This window comes from Artemia sp. Qi Xiang Cuo, chromosome 12 (assembly GCF_049724085.1).
Source record: "Artemia sp. Qi Xiang Cuo chromosome 12, ASM4972408v1, whole genome shotgun sequence".
Classification (NCBI taxonomy): domain Eukaryota; kingdom Metazoa; phylum Arthropoda; class Branchiopoda; order Anostraca; family Artemiidae; genus Artemia; species Artemia sp. Qi Xiang Cuo.
In genome coordinates, this window is record NC_142805.1 from 6,427,251 (window position 1) to 6,445,716 (window position 18,466).

General features: G+C 34.7%; 1 protein-coding gene across 1 annotated transcript in view; it reads right to left on the reverse strand.

Annotated features, from left to right (window-relative positions):
• Positions 1 to 1,910: 1,910 nt before the first annotated feature.
• LOC148945708 (uncharacterized) overlaps positions 1,911 to 18,466 on the reverse strand; it is a 71,453-nt gene continuing 54,897 nt past the window's right edge. The window contains exons 4-5 of the mRNA XM_089098251.1: positions 15,811 to 15,900; positions 1,911 to 2,504 (exon numbers count right to left, since the gene is read on the reverse strand). Coding sequence (XP_088954377.1) covers positions 2,437 to 2,504; positions 15,811 to 15,900 — 158 coding nt within the window. The 3' untranslated portion in view covers positions 1,911 to 2,436. The remainder of the gene's footprint in view (positions 2,505 to 15,810; positions 15,901 to 18,466) is intronic.

The window sequence follows — 18,466 nt, forward strand, 5'->3', positions numbered from 1 at the left end:
ATAAAAGATTATTGGTCCAAACCTCCATTTTTACCTCAAGGCCACAACCCAAACTTAAGGTAAACATAGCTTATACTTTTAGGCTAACTGTTGATACACGCTTAACACATAAATAAACTAGGCTAAACGAAACCTGAAGCCAAATGCAACATCTGGCGAAAGCTAATAATAACACCCTTCTCCACATTGTCCCTCTACAAATGGAACTACCAGATGCGGATATTCACAAAAAATGGTGGGTGCGTGTAATTTTCAAGATTAGCTACTAAGGGTGATACGACTAAGGGTGAACCACATGTCCAAACCTCTATTTATACCTCAAGGCTACAACCTAAACTTAAGGTAAAAATAGCTTATAGTTTTAGGCTAACTGTTGATACACGGTTAACACATGGATAAACTAGGCCAAACAAGACCTGAGGCCAAATGCAACATGTGGCAAAAGCTAATAATAACACCCTTCTCCACATTATCCCTATACAAATGAAACTTACAGATGCAGAAATTCACAAAAAATGGGGGGTGCGTGTAATTTTCAAAAATAGCTACTAAGCTTGATACGACTAAGGGTGAAGGAACGACTAAGGGCGATAAGTTAGAACTTTAAATATATGTTGAACAACGAAAGAAGGGCAGTCCCCCCCCCACTTTTTCCCTTTTAGATTTTCTCTAAACACTGATAGATATCTTAAAAATCTATTTTATTCGAAATAGTTACAATGTCTAACAGCTAAGCCTCTGGAGAAGCCATGCCCCTGCAGCTCATAAATTATGCAGTTTGTCATTTTTTACATAAAGGATTTATCATTAGGAAAGGGGGGATTTTTTATCCTGGATGTGTCCAAAAAGGCTATGGGCACTGAAGCAAAATCTTGGGAAATATGTCGAGCTAAATAAAAAGAAAATATATGTATTGAAGTTTTCAAAAAAGACATATCTGCAGTAATTTAGGTACAGACAAGGGCATGAGCTTGAAACTTTCAGGGCCACTTCTACTGCTGCTACTATTGCAGTGCGGCGGCAAATGAGACTGATTGTGACTGCAAAGTAACTACTTCACACTGCGACACTTCAAAACTGCGAGTATTTGCAACTGCTACTACATCTATTGGTGACTGTATACAGAGAAAGTAGAGAAGAATGAAACTGAACTTTGAAACTTTAATGTTGAAAAAAGATAGATGTTGAAAAGGGGAATGTAGAAAATTGAAACTTTGGCAATTAAAAACGAACAGAAATTAATTTTTAAAATATTATCGAAAAAGAAGTTTTTCAAAGAAATGTATAGAGCCATTTTAAACTTAGGGCTAACAGTGATAAATTCCTGTAATAATTCAAAACTGAAGACGACCAGCACTAACTTTTAAACAGTAACTGAAGCCAAAACGATTAAAAATTAAACAATCAAAGCAAACAAACACACAACTGGTACTAATATAAATGAATAAATAAATCTTAATACGAGTAGAACTTCAATTGAATATTCAAATCAAACTTGAAACGAACAAAAGCACTACAAACAAGAGATTGACAACTGCCCCATTCCCTAACTGTAAAAGTCTAAAGCCTTCTTTGTCATCTATTCTATAGTGAAAGCGAATTATATAACAAATATATTCTCTCTTAATTACAACATTGAAAACAAACATATAAATTACAATGAAATAAAATCTTGAACTACTGATCTTTCAGAAATCAACATCATAGTATATGACATGTTTTATTTGATTTATTAATTCTTTCCAAGAACTGTTCAAGACACATATAGTTTTCAGTTCAACCCAAATCACGCAGTGGGTTGTAGACTTTTACAGTTAGGGAGGGGGCAAGTAGCAAAACCTCTGTTTGTAATGATTATTGTTCGTTTTAACTTTGCGTTGAATATTCAATTTAGGTTTTACTCGTTTTAAGATTTATTTATTTTTTATTTACACTATATGAGTTATGACAATTAATGAAACAGAAAAAAATATATATATTACTACATTTAGAAACATGAAGGTGTTCATTTAACTAAAAAAATAGGAAGAAACCTGCAGCAGAAGATAAATAGATCCTAATCAAGCAAGGGTTTAGATGAAGAACGCTTAGTTTCTTAAATAATAGGTTCTGCTTTATTATAGATTTTCGGAAGTCTCTTCAGGGACGAAGAAAAGGTCAACATCTAAATAGCAGGACAATATGAAACATGAAACTGAACTAAGCTGTATAAAAATATTCACATAACTTGGTGTGGAAGCATGAGTTTTAAAGTTCTAAGAATTCCAAGACTTCTGGAAACTTCCATCTTAATCAGTAGACCCAGACACCGTGCCGATTTTCTTTCCGGTGGCGAATAGCTTATTTTAGTAAAAACGCTGGCCCGCCGCGGCATGCCACTGCCTTTTCTTATTAGAAAGAAGTTTCAAATCTGCTCAAAATACTCCAAGTGACACATCATCCAAATCCGAAAATACCAAAGAGTCTGTTAAAGCAAAACCACGGAGGAACGTACTGCAAGAACACTAAGAACAAGAACATCTCTAATATAAAAAGGCATAGTTAAATTCAAGAAAAACTCAGAATAAGCAACATCACTCAAAAATCTGTAGAATCAAAAGTCTTTTTTCAGACTTATTGAGCAAAATATTTTTAAATAGACGATAGAGCTCGCCTCCTTTCGTGTTTTTTTGTTGTTGTACTCCATTAAACCCAGTAATTGCACTATAACAGAACAATAGTGAAGCAGCTCTTATTCTGCGCATGCAGCAGAACACAGAAGAAGATAACGATTGATAGGGATGGTAAAGGGAAATTTCCTAGAAAGGCTTATGCATAAACGTTATTATTACGATTTATTTTTAATACAAAAGAACTCTTTATTACTAGATTTTCAACTAAGGACCTTGTTTTGAATACCGTATCTTCGTTAGAGCTTTAATATGAAGCAAACTCCCAAAACCTATTGAAATATGGTTTATGGAATTTGAACTTAATGCATACCTCACTTTGTGAATGGTTTAAATATTTGGGAGCAATATTGTAAAATAAAGGTGGTTGGACAGAATATTTCAAAGATATGACTACGAGAAGACAACTTTAAAACGGACATTCTTTAAGGTCAGCAAACATATTAATGAAAAGGTAAAGAAAGAGGAGCAATTCAAGTTTATGCTTTTTTCTGTGATGTTCTTTTTTGGAAAGACGAATTTTTTTAGTTATGATATTGTGATATTTGCCTTAGAACCCTGTTTTGTATTGCTTTAGCGGCTTTTAAGAGAACTTTTTAATATTATGAAAGAAAAACTTATAATTGGCATATCACACTTTAGGGTAGACAATGCATAAATCACATTCTGTATTTGGCTCTCACCACAGCCATAAAGAGGGACCCTAAAAAAACTGTAACAAGTTGAGCGTAACAAATTAGCATTTGCGGAACTCTGTCCTGGAGACCCACTGGAAAAGAATGTCATTAACACTTTTTCCTAACAAATTTATCAAATTTCATATTGCACTAGGACAATCTTTCTTAAAAGAATTTTCTCATGTGTACAAACTACAGAATATCAACCACTATAATTTCTACCAAACCTTAATTTGGGAAAAAAAACTAGTTTTACTAAACATGTTTCAAGCGATCATGGTTGCAGCGGCAGCTGCAACCTAGTAAAGAGCGAACCACAGCCCATAGTAATGAAAAGTTGAAAAAAAAGTGTTTTAAAAAAAAACTCTAGTGATAAAAAATTGCCATTTGACACTGAATCAGGAATGGTAACTATTGTTTCGGTTAGTCTTAGAAGTAAAAGTTTATTGCGAAAAGAAATTTATGGTGATTTCGAAAGAGCCTAAAACCCCTTAAAATGGCGTCAAATCGAAATAAAAAGCACACCATTAGAATCAGCATGTTTGAAAACCTTTTATAGGGTAATTACAGTCCCCCACCTTGAACACCAAGGAAAAGGACTCTCATGCATGGGTAGCACTAATCTGTCTCCTTTTTTTCCAGGGCTAGCGGTTTACCAGAAGATCATAAAGAGATGCTTAATGGCTCATTAGAAAGCTGTTTCTCACATCCACGTGCTTTTTACAAATTCCACTATCTGCAAGTACCATATGGCACAAAAATGGCACATTTGTGCCATTTCTCAAGGGGTTGGGCTAGCGGGCTAGAAAAACATCGTATACAGATGTTTAATAGCTCACATTAAAGCTATTTCTCATATCTACGTTTTATTCATGAATTCTACCACCTGCAACTGCCAAATGACACTATTGATGCCATGTCTTGAGTGGAAAAGCTAAGGGCTAGTGGGCTGCCAGAACTACTTAGAGAGATGTTTAATAGTTGATTTGAAAGCTATTGTTAATACCTACGTGATTTTAATCAGTTTTGCCATCCGTAAGTGCCAAATAGCACAAAAAATGGCACCTTTTGTGCCACTTATTAAGTCGAGTTTCGAAGTATATAACGGTACCATCGAAATAATTATGGTCCAAAACCCTTAATTGGAGATTTACAAGGAACCCTCACCGTATACTCCCATCCCAGCCCCCTTAGTAAGTCTCATTAGTGCGTTGGATAATTCACTATGAACTCTTTAAGATAATGGAATGGTAACTATTATTTTGGTTCGTCTTAGAAGTAAATGTTTATTGCGAAAAGAAATCTATGGTTATTTCGAGAAAGAGCCTGAAATCCCTTGAAAATGACGTCGAATCGAAATAAAAAGTGCACCATTAGAATCAACATGGTCGAAAACGTGTTGTGGGATAATTACAGTCCCCCACCTTGAACACCAAGGAAAAAGATTTTTTTTGCATGGGTAGCACTGATCTGTCTCCCTTTTTTTCAGGGCTAGTGGTTTACCAGAACATCATAGAGAGATTCTTAATGGCTCATTAGAAAGCTGTTTCTCACATCTTCGTGCTTTTAAAGGCGGTATATTTGCATAAACGCTAATCTGAAACATATTAGGAACTGTAGTGAATCACTATTTTGTGTTTTTTTTTTTTATAGTTAGCTTGTTGTATCATTTATTCAATTTAATCATGAATCTACGCGTTATATCGTGAAAAATCACTAGATTTAGGTAAAAATCACTAGTCTTAGAACGAAAATCACTAGCTAGAAAAAATCACTAGGCAACATAAAAAATCACTAGAAATAGTGATAAGTCGCTAGGGGTGGCTAGCCTGCTTCTCCTGCATACTCCCTTTGTTATAAGATTAGTGATTTCTTATTATATTCAATGTTTTGAATGATGTTTTGTTTGAAATTTTATTTCTTCAGAGATAGAAGGGGTAATTCTTTATGGCATCAGTGGCTGCCTTAGTAAATATGATCAAATATTTGAATAGAACAAGCTATCAATATAAATATTTTCCATTCACAACCTGAGGAAAATAATAACAAACTCACCATTTTTTGTTGAAAATCAGTCGTTGAATCTATGAAATTCATTTTTTCTTCAATTTATGTACTTCGTGAATATGAGCTAGTTCAAAATATGAATGATGAATTGTTGAAAATTCGGTTTTCTTATATAGCGCAAGAAATACTGTATTCTAGGAAGTATTTTTAGTGCTAATTGCTAAACATCTAAATGTGACCTACTTTTTACACATTCTCTAGGGAGTGTTTTCTGCTATTTATCAATTGTTTCGGCGAATAGCGGATATATACTGCTCTTTGATTTAAGGGGGAAATGTAAGTTTTTGATAAGCTGAGTAGGGAAAGGAAAATGGAAAAACTATTTATATAAGAAAAAACAATAAAAAAAGGTAGGATGGCACATAGGATGCAAACTGGTTACAGCTTCTATTCATAAGGGTTTAAAATTGAATTTGTGCCAAAAACAATTATTATATTCGGAAGAAACCTAAAAATAGGCATCAAGTTGTATGTTCACTTGAATCATATGTCATATTTGTGAATATTTTCAACTGAAACTAAGAAGTGACATTAAAACGTCACATTTGAAAGCTATTTCTCCAATATGAGTTCTTTTATGATTAGATAAACTGGAAATGAAAGTAAAAGATTTCTTACTAATATCACATTCAAAAGGTTTTTCTCCCGTATGAGTTCTTTGATGATTAAATAAAAAAAAACAAGTTTTTTTTTAACTGAAAGTTAGGAACGACGTTAAAACTTAAAACGAACAGAAATTATTCCGTATATGAAAGGGGCTGTCCCCTCCTCAACGCCTCGCTCTTTACGCTAAAGTTTTTTATTGCTAAAAAATAGAGTTGGGAGAAAGTCAAACTTTAGTGTAAAGAACGAGGCGTTGAGGAGGGGACAGCCCCTTTCATATACGGAATAATTTCTGTTCGTTTTAAGTTTTAACGTCGTTCCTTACTTTCAGTTTAAAAAAAACTTCTTTTTTTATTTAATTTTTGAATGTTTTTGAATTAATGCAGGTTTCGATTTTGGCTCCCCGTACATGAATAATTACAAAACAATTTGAATATCAATTTTACTTTTATTTGGTTAAATGGCTTTCTCGAAACTTGTTTATTTTATTTACTAACGTTTTTATTAGTAATAAATATACGTAACTTACGAATTAACTTACATAACGAACTTCTATATTTATAGATTTTTAATACTATATTAGGGGGTTTGCCCCCTAGTCAATACCTTACTCTTTAAGCTAAAGTTCAAATTTTGTTCCAATTCTTTAAAAATGACCCCTTCATTCTGTTTCTTGCAATATTAGCAAGGTCTTTGAGTATATTCTTTTACCTAATCTACCTCAAAATGTTTTTTTCTTTGGTGAAAATCAACTTGGTTTCAAGCATGGTTTGGGGTTCCAACATGCTCACTATGTCCTTTCTTCTATTTTTCTGTCTAATTCCTCTAAGGGTAAAGGAATATATCTCTGTAAATTTAATATTTCAAAATCTTTTGATTCTGTTGTTCATAACCAGCTTTTCTTTTCTTTGGCTTTTTCTGGTGTTAATTTTTCAGTTATTTACCTTCTACGGTTTTGGTATTCTAATTCTTACCTCCGCCTGAAATCTTCTCCAGAAACAACTATTAAAGTGCTTCGTGGTGTTATGCAGCGAGGTGTTTTATCACCAACCCTGTTCAAAATTTGTATTTCTACTGTTCTGGAAAAGATCTCAGGCACTTATTTTTCCGGTTCTACTGATATTTCTTACATTGCCTATGCTGATGACATTCTGTTGATTAGTCGTACTAAGTCTGCTCTTTCTGCGATGGTTTCCTTGGTTTCTCAGTCTTTCCTAAATATTGGTCTATCCCTGAATCTTGACAAGTGTGAATTCTTATCTTATAATCTGTCTTCGTCTACTCCTCTGGTATGTAGTGAATTTTCTGTACTTTCTGTCTCTTCCTTTCGGTGGCTTGGTATTACTGTTTCTAATTCTCTAGCTCTCCTTCGTAAACAGATTGTTGCTGATTCAGTAAGAAAAATTCAGTTCAGAGATTCAAAAATTGTTGCAAACCGTGGAAAATATAATAGAAGAGCTCTTGGGTGCTTATTCTCGACTTTTTCTGATCATTCTGTGCTTTATTTTTCGGGTGTTCATTCTGTTCTTAAGCTAAAGGATTTAAAAAAGATTAAAGTTACTTATTTCAAATTTTACAAATTTCTTCTTTCTCTGCCGCCATGGACTAGAAATCGGTATCTAGTTAAAAAATTGTATGTTACGGATGTAACTCAAAAGCTCGGTGACCTACACAAAAAGCTTTCTACAGATGCATTTTGTAAATTTGGCCCTGACCACGGTCTTTTACAGTTCTTTTCTTAGTTTAATTTAATTGCTAGTGTTTGTTGAGTTCTTTTTTGTTTTTCTTTTTTATTATTATGTACTCCACTTGTACTAGTTTTTGTTAGTTGTGGGTAAATATTGATTGATTGATTGATTGAAAGGCCGTTAATTAGAATAAATAGCTCTTATGAAAGTACTAAAAAATTTATGGCTTAAAGAGCGAGGTGTTGACTAGGGGGGAACCCATTCATATACGTAATATTTTCTGTTCGTTTTAAGTTTTGATGTTGTTCCTTACTTTCAGTTGAAAAACTTTTTTATTTATTTAATTTCTGATCTTTTTCTATAATAATGATGGGAAATCTGGCGCCCCCTTCATAACAATGTCCCCACCCCTATGAAAACTTCCTTCATGGAAAGATCCTCCCATATAACCCCCGAACCCCCCCCCCCTCCCCCTCCCCATCTACCAGAAAAGATCCTCCCTGAAAACGGCTGTATACTTCGCAATAACCAATACTATATGTTAACATTGGGTAAAGTTCATAACTTTCAGCCCTCCCCCTGGGGACTTCGGGGACTAAGTCATCCTAAAAGACATAGTTATCATATTTTCGACAATGTTGAACAAAATGGCTATCTCAAAATTTTGATCAGGTGACTTTGGGAAAAAAGATCGTGGGAGGGGGCTTAGTTGCCCTCCATTTTTTGGTCACTTATAAAGGGCACTAGAACTTTCAATTTCCTTTCCAATTAGCCCTCTTACGATATTCTAGGACCACTGGGTCGATACAATCACCCCTGGAAAAGAAAAAAAAAATTAACACGCTCTTTCTTCTGGCAAAAAATGCAAAATTCCACATTTTTGTAGATAGGTGCTTGAAACTTCTACAGTAGGGTTTTCTTATACGCCGAATATGATGGTGTGATTTTATTATGGTTCTATAACTTCTAGGGTATTTTTCCCCCTTTTTTCGAAAATCAGCCAAATTTTCTCAGGCGCGTAACTTTTGATGGGTAAGATTAAACTTATATTGATGAAACTTATATATTTGAAATCAGCATCAGAATCTGATTCTTTTGATGTATCTATTGGTATCAAAATTCCGTTTTTTATATTTTCGGTTACCATTGAGCCGGGTTGCTCCTTACTTACAGTTTGTTACCACGAACTGTTTGATTAGATGAACTGGAACTTGAAGTATAATATTTCCTACAAATATCACATCCAAAAGGTTTTTCCCGAGTAATAGTTCTCTGATGAAAAGATAAACTGGTACTTCTAGTAAAATAGTTCTCACATACATCACATTTGAAAGGTTTTACTCCTGTATGAGTTCTTTGACGAATAAATAGATGGGCTTTTCGGCAGAATGTTTTCTCACGTATATCACATTTGAAAGGTTTTTCTCCAGTATGAGTTCTTTGATGACTTGATACATTAACACTTGTAGTAAAGTGTTTATCACATATATCACATTCAAAAGGTTGTTCTCCCGTATGAGTTCTTTCATGAATAGATAAGTTGGAACTTGAAGTAAAATATTTTTTGCAAATATCACATCCAAAATATTTTTCTCCTGTATGAGTTCTTCGATGAAGAGATAATTGGAACTTGAAGTAAAGTATTTCTTACAAATATCACATCCAAAAGGTTTTTCCTGTATGACTTCTCTGATGAGAAGATAAATTGGTAATTGTACTAACATTTTTCTCACATACATCACATTTGAAATTTTTTTCTCCTGTATGAGTTCTTCGATGAATTAATAGATGGGCCTTTGTGAAATGTTTTCTCACATATATCACACTCAAACGATTTTTCTCCAGTGTGACATCTTTGATGATTCGGTACATTACCACTTGTAGTAAAGTGTTTATTACATGTATCACACTCGAAAGTTTTTTTTTTCAGTATGAGAAGCCTCTTGTTTTCCCACATCATTTTCTACAAATACATAAATGTGACTCGGCATCTCATTTTGACAATTTTAATTCATTTTTTTTTTAGACATAAACTTGAAAGACCTGGCATGCTAGTTTTCCGGGAAGAATTTATCGGCAAATAATATCGGTATCGAACCCCAAAAATACATATCGTTCAGGCCCTAATTATTACATAAAGAAAGAAAAACAAGCAAAAATGGGGTTTTTATAGGCCAAATGAAGATACTGAAAAAACAAAGCGAATATTTCGAGAGGACAAACGCCTCTCTTCTTCAGCGCGAAACGAAACGATGTATCAATAAAAGCTAAAAATTAAAAGAATTAAAACCAACTACCTAACAACAATAAAAGCGAGTTATTCACCAATATCCGCGATTTGCACAAAATCCAAAAAAAACATGAACTGCCATCGACGGATACTAGCGAACAACTGACAAATGAAAGGAATCAATTCATTCACTCGAAAAAAGCAAAACGAACCAGCAATTAAATAAGTTGGAAAACTATGTCATTTGATTTCGGATTTTAATTAAGGCATTTCTTGCAGACACCCTTTGAGACCTAAGGGGTTGTTCAAGTGTTTGATTAGATGACTGGGAAAGTGGTTCAAGGTTTATTTCCGGGGATTACTAACGTATCGGCTTCTCTTTTGAGGAAACCGAAATATGACTCGTTTATTCTTAAATCACCGGAATCTCTGTTTAAAGCTAGACCTAAATGTTGGTATTTATATTCAACAGCTTCTCTGTAGTGCTGGACAATACCTTTATCATGCAAAATAAGACTAGCTTGATTAAACAAAATAGTATGGTCTCGTTTTTCAAAAATGTGCTCTGCAAGGGCAGAGTCAAAATTTTCTGGTTTTTTCCGCTTTTTAAGTGTATTATTAATTGAACTAGAATGCTGGGTTAATCTATCTGTTAGTCGTTGATTAGTTCTTCCGATATACCAAATACCACACGAACAAGGAATTCTGTAGACACCGGAATTTTCATCTATAGGAATAGGGTCTTTACCTTGATAAATTTGGGACCTGATTGTTTTACTGGGTTTATAATAAGTGTAAATGTTATTTTTCCTTAGATTTTTTGAAATGTGGTCTGAAACTCCTTTAACGTATATGAGGTCAAGATAAACTGAATTTTCCCTTTGATTTGTGTTTTCTGTGGAACTATCTGATAATCTTTTAATTAGTTTTGTAATTAAAGAATTTATTAAAATAATTGGATAACCATTCCCAAATAAAATATCTCTAAGGTGGTTGAGTTCTAAATCCAAGAAACGTGTTGAACAAACTTTCAATGCTCTATCAACTAGAGAAGTGACAACTCCTCTTTTCACAGCAGGAGAATGATTGGAGGAATAACTTAAGTAACGGTCATTATGTGTGGGTTTTCTATATACATTAAACTCGAAACACGAATCATTTCGGTGCACCAGAACATCTAAGAAAGGAAGACGCCTCTCTATGTCTAATTCCTGAGTAAATTTCACTTTTGGATCCAAGGAATTGAGCAAGTGAAGAAAAGAACCCAGAGACTCGTCACCATGCTCCCATAAATAAAAAATGTCATCTTTAAAACGAAACCAAAATTCAGGTTTACAAGAACTTTGCAAAATAACCCTTTCTTCAAGGTCTTCCATGAAAATATCAGCCTGTATTGGAGAAAGGGGGGCACCCATGGAGAGCCCATACTTCTGTCTATAAAAAATGCCTCTATAATGGAAGTAAAAAGAAGTTCTGTTACAAAAGGCTGTAAGCGAAATAAGCGTCTGATTCGAAAAAGTAGAATTTTCTGATATAGACGGGTTAGAATTAAGTTTTTGCTCCAAAAACAGTTCGGCCTTTTGAGGATCACAATTGGTATACATTGAATCTGCATCAAAACTGCCAATTCTTGTATTTGGTTTAACCGAAACTTGCTTTACCTTGGAAACAAAATCAGCGGAATTTTTAATATAGGATTTTTGAGCCTGAATTAGTGGGCGAAATATCACTGATAAGAATTTTCCTATTTTTGCTGTAGGAGAATTAAAAGAAGAAACACTGGGTCGAAGTGGATTATCGGGCTTATGAACTTTAGGAAGACCATAAAAGCGAGGGGATGTGCATCCGCGTGGGTAAAACCTTTTGTACAACTGATCTGTAATTTCACCTTTTCCTTTTAGATAAGAAAGCTCTTTTCGGACTTCCTGTACAAATTTTTCTGTGGGATCGGTAGATAATATTCGAAATATTCGCTTTGTTTTTTCAGTATCTTCATTTGGCCTATAAAAACCCCATTTTTGCTCGTTTTTCTTTCTTTATGTGATGTCAGGCCAATGTGGTTTAAGAAATTATCTTCCTAATTATTACATTACTTACAGTGTGGTATCAATGAAAAAAAAATCCTGAACAAGCGAGCAAACTTCTTACGCCATTTAGATCAAAGAGTATACAGTGGTCATGTATCATGTTAATGTCTCATCTGTATAGTAATGTATTAGTTTGTTTAATTCATTTTTATTTGACAGGCTTGTTGGGTTCATCGCTGTATGTTTTATAATGTACTTATGTTGTACTTGTATACTCATTTTTCATATACTCTGGAAATGATTTACTAATTTTATAAAAGTCCATTTGAGGCAGTATTCTTATAACAGTTCGAATTCTCTATTTCTCTCTTTATTCAATAATTCTGAATTCGGGTTGTATATCAATTTACTTAATAGTGGGTTCGTATATAAAAAAAACATAATTGAACTGTAATAGTTCAAGTTCAAGTTCAATATGGGTTTTAATTAAAAAAAATATATATATAAAAATACACTTAACTCAATTTCTTGTGCATTGATGCATGTTTGGGCCCGTAATAATTGCATACTCTAATTACAACGTGGTCTTCTGTCTTCTCCAATTTCCAAACCGCCATCAACTAACAATAAAATAAATACAACTTCTCCTCCACTCACACCCCTTGAATTATCAAACTAAAATATGATAATTATTAATAATATTGAAAAATTCTAAACATAATAATAATAAAATAAATCTAGTAAATAAATATTTGATCTTTTAGATATTTTTTCACATTCTTTTTAAAGGAGCCGAGAGACCTATATGACTTCAGCTCTTGCGGAAGTGCATTCCACTGTCTAGCACACGCAATTCTAGGAGAAAATTCCGACCTAGCTGTCGGTGTCGGGGGTATATAAATGTCTGATGAAGATCGTGTATTTAAACTATGGATTTGTAATGTTGGTGTGAATAAACTTTTAAAAGGTGATGGGAGTGTTCTTGAAAAATATTTGAAACAAAAAACGATACACGATAGTATGTAAAGTGATGCCATTGATAGTCTGTTCAGTGCTGGGCCTAAAATTTGAAGTACTTTATTGTGAACTGAGTCTAGTCTCTGTAAATGTGTCTTGAAATTAGATTGCCAAACTGTAGAACAATATTGAATGTGAGGTTTGATAACTGCATTGTAAATCAGGATCAGTATTTTTTTAGGGAAATGGTGACTGAGTTTTCTCAAGATTCCAAAGGTTCTTGAAAGCTTCGTCTCGACACTTGCTATGTGGTGTCTGAACGAGAGGTTTCCGTGGATTAAAACCCATGGGTAACGAACTTGGCCTTTTTCTGGCCTTTTGATAAGTCAACAAGAGGTTTCAATACCAATTACATCAGGAGCCAGCGAATCTATACGTGAAAAAAATAAAACACTCGATTTGTCAATGTTGATGACTAGACGATTTGCGTCCATCCACAGGTACGTTTCTTCAAGAATGGCTTGAAGCTTCGTTTTGAGAGACTTGATGTTCCATTCTGAGCTTGCCATAAGTGAATCATCTGCAAATGTCGTTAGTTCGTTTTCGGCTTCTACTATAGAACCCGGCATCGTTTGTGGGTGACATAGTTTGCGGCAATAAGGGTTACGACTTGCAGGAGTCAGTACTTGCTGAAGATCATTTACGTGAACAAGAAACAATACCGGTCCCAATTTAGAGTCCAGTGGCACCCCGCAGTTAACTAAGACATCATTTGTATGGTCATTTCCTGTGTACATTCAATGATTTTCCAGGTAAGACTTAAACCAATCTAGGACTTGGCAACGAACTCCAATATGATCCAGCTTTCCTAGTAATATTTCGTGGTGCATGCTATCAAATGCTTTCTTAATATCTAGAAGCACTGCTGCAGGTAAAGCACCCGAATCTAGGATTCCGTTTACGAATAAACTTAGTAAAGTAAGGGCATCTTCGGTTGAATGGCCAGCCCTAAACCCAAATTGGCGGCTGTTAAAAAAGTCTTTGGCCTCTAAATATTGGTAAAGCTGGTTTTTCATTGGCGTTTCAAAGACTTTCGAGAAAACTGATAAGATTGAGATTGGTCTATAATTTTCTGTGTCTGTATGACTTCCACCTTTGTGAAGAGGTATTATCTTTGCCTTTTTTAACATTTCAGGAAAGACCCCTTTATCTAATGAAATATTTACAAGGTAAGTTAGCGGCTCAGCAATGGTCGTCACTACTGCTTTCAGTTCCTTTGTCTGGATTAGGTCGAAACCTGAAGCAGAAGAGCCCTTCAAAATTTTTTACGAGTAATTCGAGCTCACCTAGTGTTACAGGACTCCCTGCCATTGATTTCATACACTTTGGGCCAAGGTATTCTTTGTATGATTTAGATGGTATCCCGACGGAATTTGCTGTGGTATCGCCAATATTTGCGAAAAATGTACTTAGTGATGCGGCAACCTGTGTAGGTTCGGTAATTTCTTCATCATTCACGACCAATTTCGCTGGTAATGTAGAAGACCTAGTGGTTGGCCGTAGTACCGAGTTGATAGTTTGCCAAACTTTTCGACCATTCTTCCCGCTTTCCGTCAGCTTTTGCTGAAGGTAGCCACGCTTTGCTCTTCGTAACACAGTCCGAAGGACTTTCCTGTATTGCTCATACTCCTCTAGCCGCGCTAAGCTCGGAAAGCGTCTATACTCTCTTCAAAGGTGTTTTTTCTTATTCACACAGGCCAGAAGACCATCCGTGATCCAGGGGCTAATTGGCTGGTCTTTTTTTCGTTTATTAGTTCTCGGGTTCTCACGCAACATCTACTGTATACATCCAAGAACGTCGAGTAAAATGACCCAAATGCTTCGCTTACATCTTTAATCTCCATTACGTTATCCCAGTTTAATTGCTCTAGTTCCTGTTTTAAATTCTTCAAGTTTTCCTCTGTTAAACATATAATTGGTAACATAGGGTTAATTCGGGACCTTATCTTAGCTGGTTCTGAAAGGCCGAATGTTGCATGAATGGGGAAGTGGTCTGATGTGTCGCTGACAAGGACTGCCACCGACTCTGGGAGCAAAGAGCTGAATGTGTTGTCGATAAGTGATTGCGTACTCTCAGTAACCCGTGTCGGAATCGTAACAGCAGGATATAGGCCTGAACCTGCAATATTACTTAGCAAATCTGCTGCTTCGGCCGTTAGCGGAATATTGAGGTTAATATTAAAATCTCCGATGAGAATAAGCTCATTTTTTTGACACTGTGCTAGCTCCAGAACTTGAGCCATATGTTCCATAAACTGTGACGTTGACCCTGACAGAGAACAATAAATTTCACCCACAATAACTTTTTATTTGGGGAGAGCCATACTTCTAGGAACAACGACTCGAAAATTCCTTCAATATTTCGTGTAAGGTCTTGCCTAATTGGAACCGTGTATGTGTCGCGGATATAAATTGCTATACCACCCCTTTTCATCTGTTTACTGTGGAGAAAATGGCTAGTTTAACCTGGAATATCTAAAAGACTGTCGGTTTGTTATGTAACAAATGTTTCACATAGGCCTGCACAATCTGGTCTAAGCTCCTGACATGTCGACTTTAGATCAGAAAATGAGGAATACAGTCTTTGGCAATTCAAATGAAATATCAAAAGTTAAGAATCGGAAGACCTCCCATTAATTAAATTAGAAATTACATATTTACTTCTAGGAAAATTTTTATCATCAAACAAATGGAGATCATTTTCTTGACCAATTTCTTGATCAAAAATAAGCTTGAGATTTAAATAAGACACTTCTAAATTCTTTAATCTATGTATATCAAAAATCTCTGATACCTCTCCGGGATGAAGCTGAAGAAAGAGTCATCACTTACCAACTGCAATCGGCGGTCCGGCGTGAAAATTCCAAAAGAGCGAGGAGTCAAAAACAATGAACATACACGATTGAACTTCTTTATGGAACACTGAAAGGAAACAAAAACAAACTAGATACCTTGAATCTCGGGAACATGAAAAAAGAGAAATGAAAATTGAACAAATATGAAACAAAAAATGAAGAAAAAAAAATTTTCGCTTTACATCCTTCACTGTCATACAACTTAAAACAGAATTACTGTGCGGCTTCAACAATAATTAAAAAAAACTTCTCACGATATCACTTACATAAAAATTAAATATCGGAGAAAAAAAAAATGACAAAACTACTGGTCGGAAACAACCTCCTCTGGGTCATATTTGGTAAACAGTTTTAGTGGATCGAAATAGTCATCATCGTATTTAACCCACTGCTGTGAGCTTTTTGACTTTTTTGTCTCCAGCCAGAGTTTCACGTTACGCTGGACCCCACAATTCTCACTGACCTTCTCTGCTCCCTTTGCATTTTTTAGCTTGTAACCGAGAGCCAATAATTCCTTTCTTAGCTTTCCTAATTCAGCAGGTAAGTCAGTTGACACGCTGTAGCCCGTTTTCTTTTGTTTACCACATTCTTTAATAATCAATGAGCGATCATAATTCTTGAGCTGCACGAAAATAGCCTCAACTGTTTTTTTCCTACCGCTCCGCAGACTAGGGCCAACACCATCATCAGACGTGGTGAATTTTTTGACCCTATACACAACACTGATACCTATTTGATCAGGATCTGCAACTTCGAGTTTTCTTCCGAAGAAATTTTTGTACTGTATCACGAAGATTTTCAGATTCATTTGGCGTATCGATCCCGTGAAGCAGAATATTGTTTCTCCGTGTATGTAAATCCACTCGAAGTGCAGACGATTTCACCTTAATCAGTTCCAATTTTAACAACTTATTTTCTGTCTTGAACACCTTATTTTCTTGTTGTAGCATCGAAATCGTAGCAGTTAACTCATCCATTCGCCGGTCAAAATTCTCTTTTGTTAGTGATGTAGCCATCTCTTATTTTTTCAACAACAATGCCGCACAATTCCGAAAATCCTTGAAAAGTCATGAAAGGAAACTTACTCGCAAGGGCCCGTAATTTGTAATATCCAGATATTACTTAGGGCCCACTTTTAGCAATTGCAATCAGTCAAAACTTATTATTCAAATTGTTTATCCAAGCAGCGTCCTTTGGACAAGTGACGTAGCTAATCAAAATTTATTTCACACCCGGAGACCTTCACTGTCTGAATGCTAACAGGTAACCGAAGTTCATATCCATGAACTACGTTAGCCCCCTACTCTTATAAATTAATGTAATTTCTTCAAATAGCTTAATTATATCTATCTCTAGATAAATTTATATTTTGGTTATAAAATAAGACATTTTAAATAATTTTACACTATATTCGAAAAGTTTATTCAGGGTGTTAAAGCAATTAAGGATCTATCTTATAACCAAATCCACAACTTCTTATCCAAACTCTTTTTCGTTCCAAAGAAGAACTTGTTTTATATTTTCATTTTATCGTGATACGTTTTTTAAGTATATAGGAGGTGGACATCATACTTAATATGTGGTTGGTAAGAAATTAGGAAAAGTGTGACTTCCTTCCTCTGGTCACCAAAACAAGTGAATTAAATTTTGTTTTTTTCAAAAATAAAGGTGTTTATGGTGGTCAAAAAGCAAATAAAATAAACTATACTTCTTGGTAGAAAAAATAACAACGAATCAAATCTGCATCGACCGATAGCATAACAACTATAAAATATGCACTGTGCAACAAGCAACAATTGTGATAATCCTGAACACATAAATTTTAATCTCTGTCTTTTGAATCCAAAAGCTGCAGGTAGCCAAGAGCGCTTTTAGAAGAATCATTAAAAATTATTAAATAAGGTTAATTCAGTGGTACTATCTTATTGAGCGCAGTCCACATTCAAACCTGTAAAAGGCAATATTTATGAAAAAATTCCCTTTGTAATTGAATTGACTTTCCTTGATTTTTATTTAAACACACTATTAGAGAAGGCTTACCCCGGGTAGCCATCCTTAGTCAACCTCTAATTAATCAACATAACTCTGAGTTTCAATCACAACATGCAACATTTGAGCTTTAAGGTGGCTGAATTTTTTTTTATCTTTTAAAAAGCTCATTATTCTAACTAAACGGCATTTGTATTTCAGGAGTAATTCTTAAATAACGGGAACGAAAAGTCAAAGTTTAACCTAAAACACGATGTACTGAAGAGGGAGCAACCCCTCTCATATAATATAATGTAATTTGAATTTTATAGATGATATAGATCTATGTTTGAGAATATAGATGATACAAATGTTTAATTTTAAATAAAAGTGCTAAAAAAAGACAGAACATTTTTACTAACTGTTTCATCGGGGCTGTAAGCAACGAAACAATCAAACTATAAAATGTTAAAAGGCAATTTGATTCATCTTAATTTATAAATTTTGAATGTTTTTCAAGAACTGAGATCCCCGGCCCCACCGCATTCTAGGTGTCTTGGGCTCATATTTGCGCTCCTGTTTCAAGTACCACAATAGTGTCGTAATTTGTTCTGATAACTTTGCATTTACTTTTATTGCTACTAAGGACTTGTTGCATTATCAAA